The 13,704-nt window shown below is 44.7% G+C and overlaps 1 protein-coding gene across 1 annotated transcript in view; it reads left to right on the forward strand.

Annotated features, from left to right (window-relative positions):
- Positions 1-13,704, forward strand: part of SLC24A3 (solute carrier family 24 member 3) — a 512,775-nt gene that overhangs the window by 438,402 nt on the left and 60,669 nt on the right. The window contains exon 7 of the mRNA XM_008962961.5: positions 4,590-4,664. Coding sequence (XP_008961209.3) covers positions 4,590-4,664 — 75 coding nt within the window. The remainder of the gene's footprint in view (positions 1-4,589; positions 4,665-13,704) is intronic.

A 13,704-nucleotide genomic window follows, 5' to 3' on the forward strand; every position in this document is an offset into this window, starting at 1 on the left:
AGAATATATCCCTTCCATATCTACATTCCTATCTATAGTTTTTATAGTAACTCTTTTTTTGCTTTGATCACTTACCTCGATTCTCTTGAAAGCAGTTAATTTTAAAATGTAGCTGTGGTCACTGTTTTTTGGTTTTTTTGTTTGTTTGTTTTTGTCTGTTTGTTTTTGTCTCTCAGCCTTCAACTATTCTCTTTTTTAGCTACAATTTCTATGATACCTGTTCTAATGACTACAGTGAGGGAGAAAGGAAAATCCCCATGGGAGGCAGTCGCAAGTGGGTGCCTGTTTTTCACCTTTGCCTGTAGTGAAGCATTGTAGTATAGTGTCTGGGAACAGGGACCCAAAGCCCAGGCTTCCTGGATTCAAATCCCAAACTCTTTCCCACTGCTGGTATTACCAACCTGGCTTAGTACTCAACTTCATCAAGATCAGGTTTCTGGGAAATGAGGGTAAGCTGAATGGTATTGGGCCTCTGCAAGGATACAGAACCCTTCTAAGCCCTCTTCTTTGCAGGAAGGGTCAGATAAATATTGCTTTTGTGGTGAATGGTGGTGTCAGAAAGGTAAATCAGAGGTGGGCATGAGTTCACGATCACAGATCTCACTGTAAGTACCATAGAATTGTGAATTATTTGGGTGTATGCCTTTCTAAATTCCTTCTAGAGTGTGGAAAGAATTCTTTGGTTTGGTGCCTTCTTACCTGTGCTCCAGTTTGTCACCTCTATGCAAAAAAAAATGATTTTGCTAAGGGTAGGCTCTGAATATGCGGCTGAAATTTGATTACAATCCAGACATTGAAAACTGTTCTATTTATAAAGAAGAGAAAGGATATCACTATCCACCCACATTTGACATCCAGACCTAGTGCAAGATGCATTTCTTGCAGAAGTAAAACTAAGTGGATAATTTGTGATATATTTTCCTATTTTTATTAAAGTTATATGGGCACAGAGCTTAAAGAGGCAACCCACTCTAGAAAGCTTATTATGGAAAATAGCCATCTTCCAGTCCCACCATCACCATTTCCCCACTCTTCTAAGGCAACTGCTTTCCATTAGTTTGCCTGTTCCTGATATTTGCTCAACATCTCTAAATAACCTGCTTAGATGGCAGCTACTTGATTTTTTCAGTTACCGGCATTCTCCATTGAATTCACAGTATAGAAGAGGAGGGTTTACGTCTCTTTTAGCCCCCCCATCTCACTACCCAGCCCCCATCTTCCCCTAAAGAATTATAAGTTTGGTTAGACAATATTCTGCTTAGTTTATCATTACTATACAACCACTCTTCATAGTTGAGCCATTAATACACAATGGTTCATCTTCTTTGGAGCACAGTTCTGTGTTTACCTTGTGGCTTATAATTGTCTTTTTTATTGTTTGCTTGCTTAGTTTTCTATGTTCTATTCTTAGAGCTCTCCAATCTTCTTTCTGTACGTTCAAAATTATCAACTGTTCCATCAATTTTGTCCTTCTGGCAACATTTTTTCTGTAGTCTTCTGAGTCACTCCAGTCTGGCTAGGTTGTTCTCTAAGCCTGCTGTAAAAGTTTCATTTTGGAATTTCCTTTTATCATCCTTCTAAATTCTCCCTTCACTGTCATTCTAGAAATCCCCTTTAATTATCATCATAGATTCTGGTTGCTTGGTATTATGTTTTATTGTAACATAATTATATGTAACAAGTGCTTTACTCCCTTATTTTGGTGGAGTACATTCTCCAGTAGCTTTTTCAGAAAGGACACATAGGAGGCAAATTTTTTGAGACAACTAAAATTTTATTTTTATTCTTTTCTCATTTTTAATTAATAATTTAATTGGGCATAGAATTTCAATTGTTTTCCTTTCTAATTTTGAAGGCATGACTCCATTTTTTGCTAGCTTTCCGTGTCTTTGTTGATTACAAAATGTCATTCTGGTTTTTATTATATATATATATATATCTGCTTTCCTCTCCTCTGTCTGGTAATTTCTAGGGTCTGTTCTTTGTTCCAGTGTTCTGAAGATTTATGATTATCTGCTTTGATGTATGTCTTGTTTTGTTTATTGTGCACTCAATGAAATAAACTCAGAGGACCCTTTTGCTATGAAAATGCATGTCCGGCCAGGCACCGTGGCTCACGCCTGTAATCCCAGCACTTTGGGAGGCCGAGGCAGGTGGATCACGAGGTCAGGAGATTGAGACCATCCTGGCTAACACGGTGAAACCCTGTCTCTACTAAAAAATACAAAAAAATTTGCCAGGCGTGGTGGTGGGCGCCTGTAGTCCCAACTACTCGGGAGGCTGAGGCAGGAGAATGGTGTGAACCTGTGAGGCAGAGCTTGCAGTGAGCCAAGATCACACCACTGCACTCCAGCCTGGGTGACAGAGAGAGACTCCATCTCAAAAAAAAAAAAAAAAAAATGCATGTCCTTAACTTCTGGAATGGTTTCTGAATTATTTATTTCATCATTTCCTCCCTCTGTGTTCTCTGTTTTCTGGAACTTCAATTCTTCAAATGCTGGATCTCTTATTTTCTATTAAGGTAAAGAATGAGCATTAACTGGGCTGTATGAAGTAAGGAAGGAGGCTTGGAGATTAAATTCTTAAACAGTCTTTTGATTGTTCTGTTTTCAGGCCTATCTTTATTCTAACTTTTAGAACACTCCCAATTATTCTTCTGCTTTCCAGCTTCAAAAATTTTGTTGTTCTTATCAGCTCTTCTATTCCTTTTGCATTGTGGGTTTATGTCCTGATTGAAAAAACCCTTTAGTATTATCTTGTTACGGTATAACAAGAACAGTAATGGTATGTACTCAATCTGTCGTCGTTAACTAAAAGTCCAAGTAATGTGTTAAAGAAATTCAAAATTGATATTTGCCACGTTTTAAGCCCATTTGTCTGATTATAATAAAGTGAATAAATACAACCTTTTATGACCTGCTGGAAAATGAACAATTTAGTCCAATTTAATCTATTGCATAAATGGTGAGTGATGACCACAGATTCTAAGAGTTTACAGTACTGAGAGAGAATGAAAAAGGGGTAAAGAATACTTTATATTTATTCTAACATGATTTTTCTGATGTGAATTCTCTTCTTGACAACCCTGTCATGTGTGACTTAGAAATGCAAATGCTTCACCTAATAAGGCAAAATTAGCAACAGGAAATAACTAAGTGTTCATATAAGAAGTGGGGAATGCGTTAATGGAAAGAGACTGGCCTCGTTATTCATTTATGGTCCTATTTAAGTCATGCCTTTCATGTTATTTGCATCCAGAAAACCTCTAGTTTGACTTGGTCTGATCTTTATAGACTTGCACAGCAGTCAGGGAGGGTAGAGGCTCAGGGACTGCATGTCCCTGGGGTCCCTTTTTCCCACTGTGTTTGGTGTAGCATGTGCCTGTCATTGCCACGGCTGAGAGTGTTGACTTGTGCTGTGTCTTTTTTCACTTACTACGCCAAGGGCAAAGGTAGCCAGGCAAACATCCTGTGGCCAATGGGTAGTCGATACTCCTCTAGGGAAGGGAAAGGGACTTGCCAGTGACAACCCTTGGAACAAGGTGTGTGGACTCTCCCAGACTTATTTGTAAGGTCTGCCAAAGTGGACCTACACTGTAAACAGATAAAAATACTAAATATCCCTTAATAAGAGACTTTGAAGAACTTTCCTGGGAGAAATGATTCTTTCTCCAGAACAGAAGCCTCAACCTGACACCCACAGCTCTTTCCCCTCTCCTCAAACTCTCCCGACCACTTCCAGCCCTGGCTCCTCTGCCCTTCTTTGCACCTAGCAGCCCCCTCCTCTTGCAGGGAAAGGCTGCTTTAGCCTCCAGCAATGTGCCTATCAGCTTCGTGTCAGCAGAGCCAGCATCTCTTTAAAAAGGGCTATCTCCAAATGCCAAGAACATTTTCCCCTGGATCAGTATGCAAATCAATCTTTCAAAGATTCTGATTAAACCGAGGTCAAATGCCAGCAAGGCCAGGCATATAATAGAGATGAGGGAAGAAGGTCTGGCAGAGACAGGCTTGTCCACACCCCTTCTGAAGGGTGGCAGCAGCCCAGCACATGTTGCTCACTCCACGGGGCAGGACAGGCTGTAGCAGACGCTAGAGTCATGGCAAAGGCACAGGTTAGGATTGCTCCTCCTATCCCCTTGATGTTAGGGATATCAAGGCAGGCCCGTTCCTGGGGGGATGTGAGACTCCTCTGATAGGCAACTTTGCATTGAGGGTTCCCTGGGCCTCACTGCGCCTTCCTCAGACTGCGTGCCAGCTAGGACAGTGCACCCAACCATCCCTGTCTCCACGGGGGTCAGACCCGCATCACAGTTGGACAGGCTGCATGCCCCGCTCCCCCGATGCCCCATTTTCTATCACCAGTTGTTTCCCGCTAACAAAATTGTTGCAGGTTTAATTCCATCTTCATGTCTGCCTCTCAGAAGATCCAGACTAATATGCCTAAATACTTGAATAAATTCCGATTGATTGGCAGATTGATTGGGTGCAGGACAGGAGGCCTAGACAGGAAGCTGGCTAAACCTGCAAGAGTCCCGCCGTCTCATTTGTACAGTCTATATCCTGTTTGACTTTGTTTCCCTTGTCCTGCAGGTTGTGGCTCTTTCCTCCTGGTGCCTACTGAGGGATTCTATTTACTACACGCTGTCTGTGATCGCGCTCATCGTGGTGAGTCACTCTGGCCATTTCAGCTCCCATCAGTGCTCTTTTAAGCACCAGGGGTGGTGTGAGGCTCCTCCACGTGGAGTTCACTCGAGGTCACCGGTGGCAAGTGCGAGATGCATGTCTTTGCTTGGAGGCAGATTTATTTCTTTCAGCTACTTTGATCACCCAGAACTCCAGCCTGACCAATTGCTGGTCAGAGCCGGCATTTAGACTTGGGTTATCTGGGTCTATGAGAGTCCATGGCTGTTCTCCTGAGATCCTCCTGAGCATGGCTCTTCTGTCGCTTCATTGGCGTCCCTAGCTTTGGACATCACTTCTCCCCCTTCTCACTCTGTATGCTCTGCCAGGACTCCCTGCCCTCCCACAGAGCCCATTACCGTGGCCACCTTTGTGCCAACACCCACACATGTCACTTAGCAGTGACACCTCCCTGAGGTCCAGTGGTGGATAAAGAACTCTCTACTAGACATCTCCATGCCCCAACTCAACATGTCCCTAAATAGAATCCTTCTTTTTTTTTTTTTTTTTTTTGAGATAGAGTCTCGCTCTGTTGCCCAGGCAGGAGTGCAGTGGAGTGATCTTGGCTCACTGCAAGCTCTGCCTCCCGGGTCCCAATGATTCTCCTGCCTCAGCCTGCCAAGTATCTGGGACTACAGGCATGCACCACCACGGCTGGCTAATTTTTGTATTTTAGTAGAGACGGGGTTTCACCATGTTGGCCAGGTTGGTCTCAAACTCCTGACCTCAAGTGATCTGCCCGTCTCAGCCTCCCAAACTGCTGGGTTTACAGGCATGAGCCACAGCACCCAGTCCCTAAATAGACTTTTGATGTTTTCCCCAGGACTTGCCTTTCTATATATTTCAGTCCTCGTTCCTATCGTAGCCACAAACGGGGAATGAGATTAAACTGACCTTTCCCTCAACTCCCAGCATACCCATTTGGCTTAATTGTACCGTGAATTTCAGGTTACCACAATCTGTCCACTGCATTCCTCCAGAGCCCACTTCAGCTGAGGCTCTCTGTATTGCCGGCCTGACGCAGCAGCTGCTGCAGTTCATTGCGGGTCAGTGTTTCCATGCAGTGCATCTCCACCACTTACTCCCCGCTTCTCTCCACCCCAGCCAGTCCTCACGGCCATCCAAGTGGTGTCTCCATAAAGAACACCTGCAAATGCTTCTATCCCTTGTTCAACTGCTCAGTGGCTCTGTGTCATTTGTGGGGAAAAACTCATACTCTTTAGTGTGGCAAGCTGGGCTGTCCAAAAAAAGAGGGTGAAAAATTGGGAAGAACATTGAAATAGCAGTCGGGAGATCTGACTCCTAGTTCTGCTTGCCCCTTTACCATCATGGTTAATTTTATGTGTCAGCTCGACTGGGCTAAGGTGTGCCCAGAGGGCTGGTGAAAGTATTTCTGGCTGTCTGTGAGAGTGCTTTTCAGAGGAGATCAGGGTTTGAATCCTAGATCACCCTCCCCATGGCGAATGAGCATGATTCAATTCACTGAAGGCCCGAATAGAACAAAAAGGCAGAAGGGTGAATTTGCCCTTTCTGCTTGAGCTGGGCTATGAATCTTCTCCTGTCCTCAGACATCAGTGCTCCAGGTTCTTGGGCCTTTGGATTCAAACTGGGACCTACAGCATTGGCTTCCCTGGTTCTCAGGCCTTCGGGCTTAAACTTGCACCACACCACAGGCTTTGTAGATGGAAGGTCGTGAGACATCTCAGCCTCCACTGTACTGTGAGCCAATCCCTCATAGCAAATCTTCATTTTATATATATATATCTTTTGTTGGTTCAGTGTCTCTGAAGAGCCCTGATACAGCCCTCACTGGCTCTCATGACCTGGGAGAAATCAATCTCTCTAGGTTTCAGTTTTCTTACCTACACAATAGGAATAGATCAACTAAAGGGTCTACTCACCTGTTTGACAAAGCTCCTACCAGTAGATTATTTTATTGTAAATCTTTATACAAATAAAGTGAACATGAGGGTTGACGTGAGATTTTCCCTGAGGAACCAGACAGGTACTTCAGTGACCGGCAGTTTCTGACACTGAAAATCTTGAGTTTACAAACCATCACAAGGTTTGCCAGCAAGTCAATATTCCCTTAAAATGTGCTCTCAACCTTGTCCTCCAGTGTCCCCAGATTAAAACAGGAAGGGAACTGGACCTACCATGTTCCCCTAATTCCAGGGTCCCTTTATCATTGGGAGGGTTAGAACCCACCCCACAGAGCAGAGAGGTTCAGAATGTCATGCTGGAACTGAAGACATGCTTCTGTTAGGAGATTTAAGGACATACATGAACTATGTTCTTATTCTCAGTTATTACCTGTGAAAAGGGTATGATCACCTGGAACCCAAGGACTCTTCCCAGGCTTCTCTAATACCCCTTCCAGCAAGCTTCATCCTTCTATGCACAAACCCACACTGACTGTGTGCACTCTGCTCTTCTGCCATTACAGGATGTTGGGATGATTTTTGAAAAAAATTTTTTTTCAAAAGACATGGTTAGGGAACAGTGTCAATGAACACAGCCCTCTACTTTGCTGAATTCCAGAAGGAGATGACTGTGCTCATGAAGACAAGGTGGTGGAACAGAATGGAGCAGATTTGGATCTCCTGGGAGCACAGACTTAACCACACACTCCCAACAGCAGTTCTGCTGGTGTTGGCTTCTTTCCCTGTTTTCCGCATAGACACTAACTGGACTATGTGTGAAATCACTTGTCTTCTGTTCAGTGTATCTGGATATATCAAAGATAAAATGAATGTAATTGTTGTTAATGACATGTGAATAAGTAAAGAGGTTTTGCTTCTTTGGGCTTTGAGTAACTCCCTCACCCGAGCCTGGTCTTTGGGCAAAGCAATCATCTGCCCTCAGGATGCAGCATATAAACCCCAGAGCTGAGCTAGCTGAACACGCAGGCTGCCAGGGCAACTCCATATTTCATTCAGACAGCAACAAACCACGTAAGCAAATGATTCTTTGCTGTTACCTGAAGATGTGGACTGTGTATTTACAGACCAGTTGTCAAGGCTAGAGTTTTGTGATTTGAGAAAAATTACATCTCTCCACTGTGAAGAAGAAATAGAAAAGATAAAGTTTGAGTCCTCAAGGTTAGGTCTTGGTTCTTTTTACTTTAACTGGTGTTCCTCCAACTTCAGTCTACACTGGAAACACCCAGGATGCCTATTTAGTTCAACAGGCTCTTTAACCTGGGAAATTGCATTTTAACCAACATCTTCCCTCACCCACAGGTGATTCTGATGCCACTAGCATCAGAGAAACTGCACCTTGAGAAACACAACTTTAAATATGGCTGGAAACCATTCCCTTGGGGTATTCATCTGTTGCATAGAAATGATAATTTCTAGAGTCAGTTTTGAGATTCCCAAAGGAAAGGAATCATAGCAGCCTAAGTAACTTTAGTTGCCTGGATTTCTGACTATTGCTAGTCTGAGTAGACTCTTAACTCTTGTTAAATGGTGGCCAAACTCCCAGGGTCATTTTTCCATGAAATTTGAAACTGTCCATGAGGAGTAAAACAGAGTTTCACACACAAAAGTGCTGCAGTTCACAAAGTACCTCTCACAATGTCTCCATATCTATTCCATGCCCCCAGCCAGAGGCTACAGGTCGCACACACTCTGTGTCTTTTTTCTTATTCTCCTCTTTCTGTTTCCCCTAATATCATGGTAACAAAATCATTTTTCTTCTGATTTCCCTTAGGTAATACTAAGTTTCTCTATAGGACTCTGCAATGAGCACTTGAAATTCCTTTATTTAAAAGCCCTTCCTCGTACCCACCAAATAATTACCAACCTTCCCAAACAATGCATTCAACTCTTCGGGTTTTTTCAAACCACTCTCCCTATTATACAGCACTGAAATGTTCAGAAGGCGTATAACTGTCGGCGTCCTGAGGTTGTGCAATAAAGAGCTCCTTCACCCAGAGGGCAAGTCAGGATTAAGCAGGACCAGATGCTGTTCTGAGTACACGCCCACCAAGGGGTTCTTCAGACCTCAGCAGAGGAGCCCTGGAGACTAACCATGGGGCCTGGAGACCCACAGAGAGGCATGGCGACTTCTCCAGAGACGCTGATGGCTGCTGAGGGGCCGAGGGTTCAGAGGAGGGTCAGGAAAGCGCTAATAGACTCCTTAAGACCTGGATTCAAAATGGCTGAAATGTCAGCTGATGCGGGCGGGGCATGCCGAGGTGGACAAGCAAAACCACAGGAGCAGGAAGCGCACGTGCATTCCGAAACCAACAGAGCTCAGAACAGTACACTCGGAGGGAGACGTGGGGCGATCCACTTCCCTATTCGGGTATTTCACCTAAACTTTCCTCTGTGCTATTTTCTAGTTTGCTTGTTTGAAGGAGAAGCAAAAGAAATGAATTCAGTCATTGTCTAAAGCAATTATAATTTCAAAAACATAAAGTGTGTGCTTCTGGGGGCCCTTCCCCAGCCCCAGTCAACTTTCTCTTAGCCCTGGTGACATTCCGTACTTTGAAACATCTGGCCAGCTGTGGAGAGGCTGGACAGGGGCTCTGAAAGCGTTGAGGAGGCTCCCCCAATGCCTTCAGTCTCTTTTTGCAAGACAGACATCACCTTTTAAATCCTGAAAGAGTTCTAGGTTCTTTAGAGCCCTTCCTTGTGCCCATTCACCCAACAGCCAGGTGCAAATTATTGCAGATTCTTCGCTGCTTCTCCTCTGCCCCCAGTGAGCACTTCAACTCTGGGTATCTCCGGCCTCCCAGTCCTGTCTTTTCTCCAAATTCCAGCAGACGGACAGTTTTTTGTATTGAAATGTTACTGTAATTTACATAATCAGGTAATTTACATAAATGCAAATGATTCATTACATAGGCAGTCTAGCAGCTGCTCTAAAAGAAATACTTTATTTTTACCCTTCGTCTCTGCTGGAGGACGGGGACTGTGAACATGGAGAGGAGGGCAGCCCTCAGGGGAAGCAGATAGGCCTATGGGACAGGTCCCAGGTAACGTGGACCAGCTTGAAACTCCAAATTCACAAGTGCTGTCTGTCTGCTGATGGGCCAGGTGAGCCCTTGGCAGCAGTTTGGGGGTCTTCAGGGCAACCTGAACACTGGCACAGCAGCGAGGTTCCTTCACACCAACATGTCTCCTTCCTTCCCTGGGACATTCATTGTCATGTCACCGAGTGAATGGAACCCAGGGGGATATGAGAGAGTTCAGCTGACTCACCTGCCACAGGTGCCCAGCACTTCTAGCAGAATTTACATGGTGATAGTAATGGCCTACAATCTTGTGCTGTCCAATGTGGTAGCCACTAGTCACACGTGGCTACTGACAGGCAACTAGTGGGACCAAGGAACTACACTTCTTATCTTATTAATTTTAATTTTTAACAAGCATGGACTTGATCCTCAGCAGGGGACTGTGTTGGGTCTACTGATAATTACTTTTTAGTTTAATACTCGTGACTATGCAAGCAAGCTATTTTGTGAGTCCCACGTTAGAGATGGCATCACCAGGGCTCTGGTGGTTAAATGATTCACCCAAGGTCAGGGACCGGTAATACCTCGAGTTTGCCAGAGCAGGTGTCTGACATGGTGCAGCTCTACTGCCCCAATATAGAATTTGGACTTTCCCTCCAATAAAATCCTCCTCTTACAGTCTTTAAAATCATCCTACCCCACCGCCCACTCCCCCTGTTAGAGACGAGGGTTACCTTCACTTACTTTGTGGTCTAGTTTTTAGGCAGAAGGGAACAGCTCCAGCCACCCCCTGCTAGAATTTTTTCATTAAAATAACTAATCTGAAATAATCTGGAAATGATTGTATCTTGCCCTTTCTGTGATAGAGAAGAAATCTCAGAGGTCGTGTGGAAGTCTGTCCATCACCGGCAGCTGGCTGACCTCCAAGGCCCTGCCCCTCTGACCCATCACCCTCCCCTCCTGCACCCATTTTTCATGGGAATTAACCTCTTCTCTCTCCAATTTAGAAACTTGGGGTTCTTATTTTTTTATTTCAATGGCTTTTGAAGTACATGTGGTTTTTGGTTACATGGATGAATTATATAGTGGTGAAGTCTGAGATTTTAGCATGCCCTTCACCGGAGTAGTGTACATTATACCCAATACGTAGTTTTTTTATCCCTTGCCCCTCCTCCCACCCCCCCCACCTTCTAAGTCTCCAAAGTCCATGACACCACTCTGTATGCCTTTGCATACACATAGCTTAGCTCCCACTTATAAGTAAGAACATACGGTATTTGATTTTCCATTCCTGGGTTACTTCACTTAGAATAATGGCCTCCAGCTCCATCCAAGTTGCTGCAAAAGATATTATTTCGTTTCTTTTTGTGGCTCAGTAGTATTCCATATTGTATATAAACCATATTTTCCTTATCCACTCATTAGCTGATGAATACTCAGGTTAGTTTCATATCTTTGCAACTGTGAATTGTGCTGTGATAAACATACTCACGCAGGTGTCTTTTTGATAGAATGATTTCTTTTCTTCGGGGTAGATACCCAGTAGTGGGATTGCTGGATTGAAGGGTAGATCTACTTTCAGTTCTTTAAGAAATTCTCATACTGGAAAACTTGAGGTCCTTCAGCTCATTGTGCCCTCATTACATTTCAGCCCTCAGGTCTTTCAGCTCATTTTGCCCTCATTACATTTCAGCTCTCTTTCTGGCAAAGTCGGAATAACTATGGTAGCCAGAAGATCCTCACCGAGAATGACTTTGACAGAATTTTAAGATCCTTAAACAAATCGACTATGGTCTTACAAAGGTCGCCTGTTTTGTAATCCCTGCTGTCGACAGGAGGAAGGAAAGTCCTGCTTTAATGACACTGGGTAAACTAGGAGGCCGGTTACACTCTCATTTGCTGCTTGGACAGGGAAGTGCATCCGCTGGCCTGGAGACCCCAGAGAGGAGCCTGTCATCTCTAACAAGGAAAACAACGTGGAAACTACAGCTATGTGTTTGATTTTGGTTTTCCCTGCCCAGCAAACATAGTCCTTTCAGTTTAACGACCCCCATCTCCTATATCCTCAGTACTTATCCTTTTTTCTTTCCTGTAGCCTGCCTTTATATATTTATACAACATGATCAGCTCTGCTAAAGCCCTGCCCGTAGGTCATTTTTTCCCTGCCCTTCTGCAACCGCAACCTTCATCAATCAAGCCTATAAGACATCCTGAAGTAGGAATTTCTGCTTAACTTTGAAATATAAGTGATACTGGTGCCTAACAGCCAGCTTCCCAGTGTATTCCATTGGATCCCTCTCCTCAGATGAAATCACCATGGCCTTAGCTAAGCCATCTGCACCCCCACCCAAGAGCTGAAGAAGTGAGAACTACACCCGCTCAAGGGAGTTCCCGTGGTATTGAGTGGGAAAAGTCTACGGGGGGGCTGTTTTCTTTGCAGCAAGGAAGGAAAGAGTTTCAGGTTTCAGTCTCTTGAAAGAAAACAATGATGTTGATTTTCTCCTATTATTTTCACTGCTTAAAATTCTCATGGTGCCAGTGATTACAATACATGCTATGAAGTCTTAGCTTCAGCAATGCGGCCTCTCCTGCTTCATGGTGACAATTTACAGTAAGCAAACCCAGGGGCTGACATGGCGATGCTGAGACAGCCACCTGCCTCCCAGCTCAGCCAGCCTCTTCTCTCCCGCGTATACTAGGGGCTCCTGGCTCTTCCTCCCCTGCTCCTCCATGTTGAGCACTCCATTCCCTTGGCAGCTCTCTGGGTTGTTCTGATATCCAGGGATTCGCCGGCCTGATGTAAGCCCGTCTTGCTTGGAAGAATTCTGGAGCAGACACCAGGAATAAAAAGCCGGTTTCCATGGTACCCAGCCGTTTCTCTGAAGCCTGGAGGAAATGAGTGCTTTTTTCAAATTCATTCCTGTTTAACATTTAGCTCAGCAGCAGAACACGTGGAAACCTCAGGGTGAAGCCAAGGGTATCTTTGGATGAACCACATATGGGTCAGAGGGCAGAGGCCCCCTGACCAGCTGGTGCTCAGCAGATCTGAGACCCAGCTATCAGTGTCACCCTTGGTGGTCTCTGGGCTATCGCAGAGCCTGGCCCCCAAACAGAACCAACAGGGCACAGAGAGAAGAACTGCTTACCCAAGGGTTGCTTTCACAAATCTGATGGGGAAGAAGCTGAGTCAGTTCCAAAGCCCACAACAGGAGGTCCGTCAAGTGCAACTCATCGTTGAGGACTAAGTGTTGACCCCAGGACAGAGCACCAGGCAGGACCTGCCCCTGGAACACCACCTTGCCTCAAGACAGCAGCAGCTAAAGCTGCCTTCAGTAGGCTGCCTGCCTTGAGGTGATTCCCTTCCTTCCAGGAGATTTAATAGAACTGCGAAAATGGACTTGAACTGACTTCATTTCAACTTCAGTACCTTGGCAGGCTGGACATGGAGGGAGGACTGGAACGTGAGCGCCACTTAGTGGTCATTTGCAGGAACTGCGGGTGCAACTTGTTCTACTCTAGAAAGAAATGATTTCAAGTTTTCTTCTACACTAGTAATACTTATCTAAGGGGTGGGGGATGTTGCTTTGATTTCTTTTACTTTCAGCTAGTAGAGCAGAAACTACAGAGGGATATGCAACACGTGTCTTAAGTGTATTGAATAACATGAAATCTTTAAGGAATAACAAATTCATTTCCTAACCTTCAGCAAACTCAAGTGAAAGGAACCTCATCCTTGCCGTTTGAAGAGTTTTCTGAGGGAGCGATTCAAATGCTCCATCAAGATGGTCCAGCAAGGTACCCTCCCGATGGAACGTTCTGCAAACAGCGCCAGTCCTAATTTCCAGTCTTCGGAAGAGGCGATGACCAGCTGCTTGTTCTCCAAATAACAGCACTGAATGTTCACAGGCAGTTCATAGCTCATCTCCACCTTCTTTCTCATGATGAGGAAGCCCTGCTTCTGTTTAGAGTTTTTTTAGAGACAGGGTCTTGCTGTCTCCCCAAGGCTGGAATGCAGTGGCCAGATCATAGCTCACTGCAGCCTCAAACTCATGGCTCAAGTGA

The sequence above is a fragment of the Pan paniscus genome, chromosome 21 (assembly GCF_029289425.2).
Source record: "Pan paniscus chromosome 21, NHGRI_mPanPan1-v2.0_pri, whole genome shotgun sequence".
Classification (NCBI taxonomy): domain Eukaryota; kingdom Metazoa; phylum Chordata; class Mammalia; order Primates; family Hominidae; genus Pan; species Pan paniscus.